This window comes from Cariama cristata, unplaced genomic scaffold (genome assembly GCF_000690535.1).
Source record: "Cariama cristata isolate BGI_N322 unplaced genomic scaffold, ASM69053v1 scaffold24000, whole genome shotgun sequence".
NCBI lineage: Eukaryota > Metazoa > Chordata > Aves > Cariamiformes > Cariamidae > Cariama > Cariama cristata.
The window spans coordinates 2388-2663 of record NW_009594423.1 but is presented as its reverse complement, the minus strand read 5'-3'; the positions used below and the strand labels follow the sequence as shown (position 1 = coordinate 2663).

The 276-nt window shown below is 59.8% G+C and overlaps 1 protein-coding gene across 1 annotated transcript in view; it reads right to left on the bottom strand.

The window, feature by feature from the left end:
• Positions 1-276, bottom strand: part of LOC104160033 (fibroblast growth factor receptor 1) — a gene marked incomplete at its 5' end in the record, with an annotated part of 4198 nt that overhangs the window by 2110 nt on the left and 1812 nt on the right. The window contains one exon of the mRNA XM_009698088.1: positions 14-181. Coding sequence (XP_009696390.1) covers positions 14-181 — 168 coding nt within the window. The remainder of the gene's footprint in view (positions 1-13; positions 182-276) is intronic.

The following is a 276-nucleotide window of genomic DNA, read 5'->3' as shown; positions in this document are numbered from 1 at the left end:
TGCCCTCGCCCACCTTGGTGAAGCCCCTCGCCCACCACTCACGTTCGTGGTCTTCTTGTAGTAATCTATGTGGTGGATGTCACGGGCCAGACCGAAGTCAGCGATCTTCATCACGTTGTCTTCAGTCACCAGGACGTTCCTGGCCGCCAGGTCCCTGTGGATGCACTGACCGAGCACGGGGCCGTTAGGTGGTCCCTGAAGCCCCTGGATGGTTCCCCACGATGAAACGAGCTGGGAGGGAAGGTTGAATCACAACCGCGCACAGCCACTAGGGTC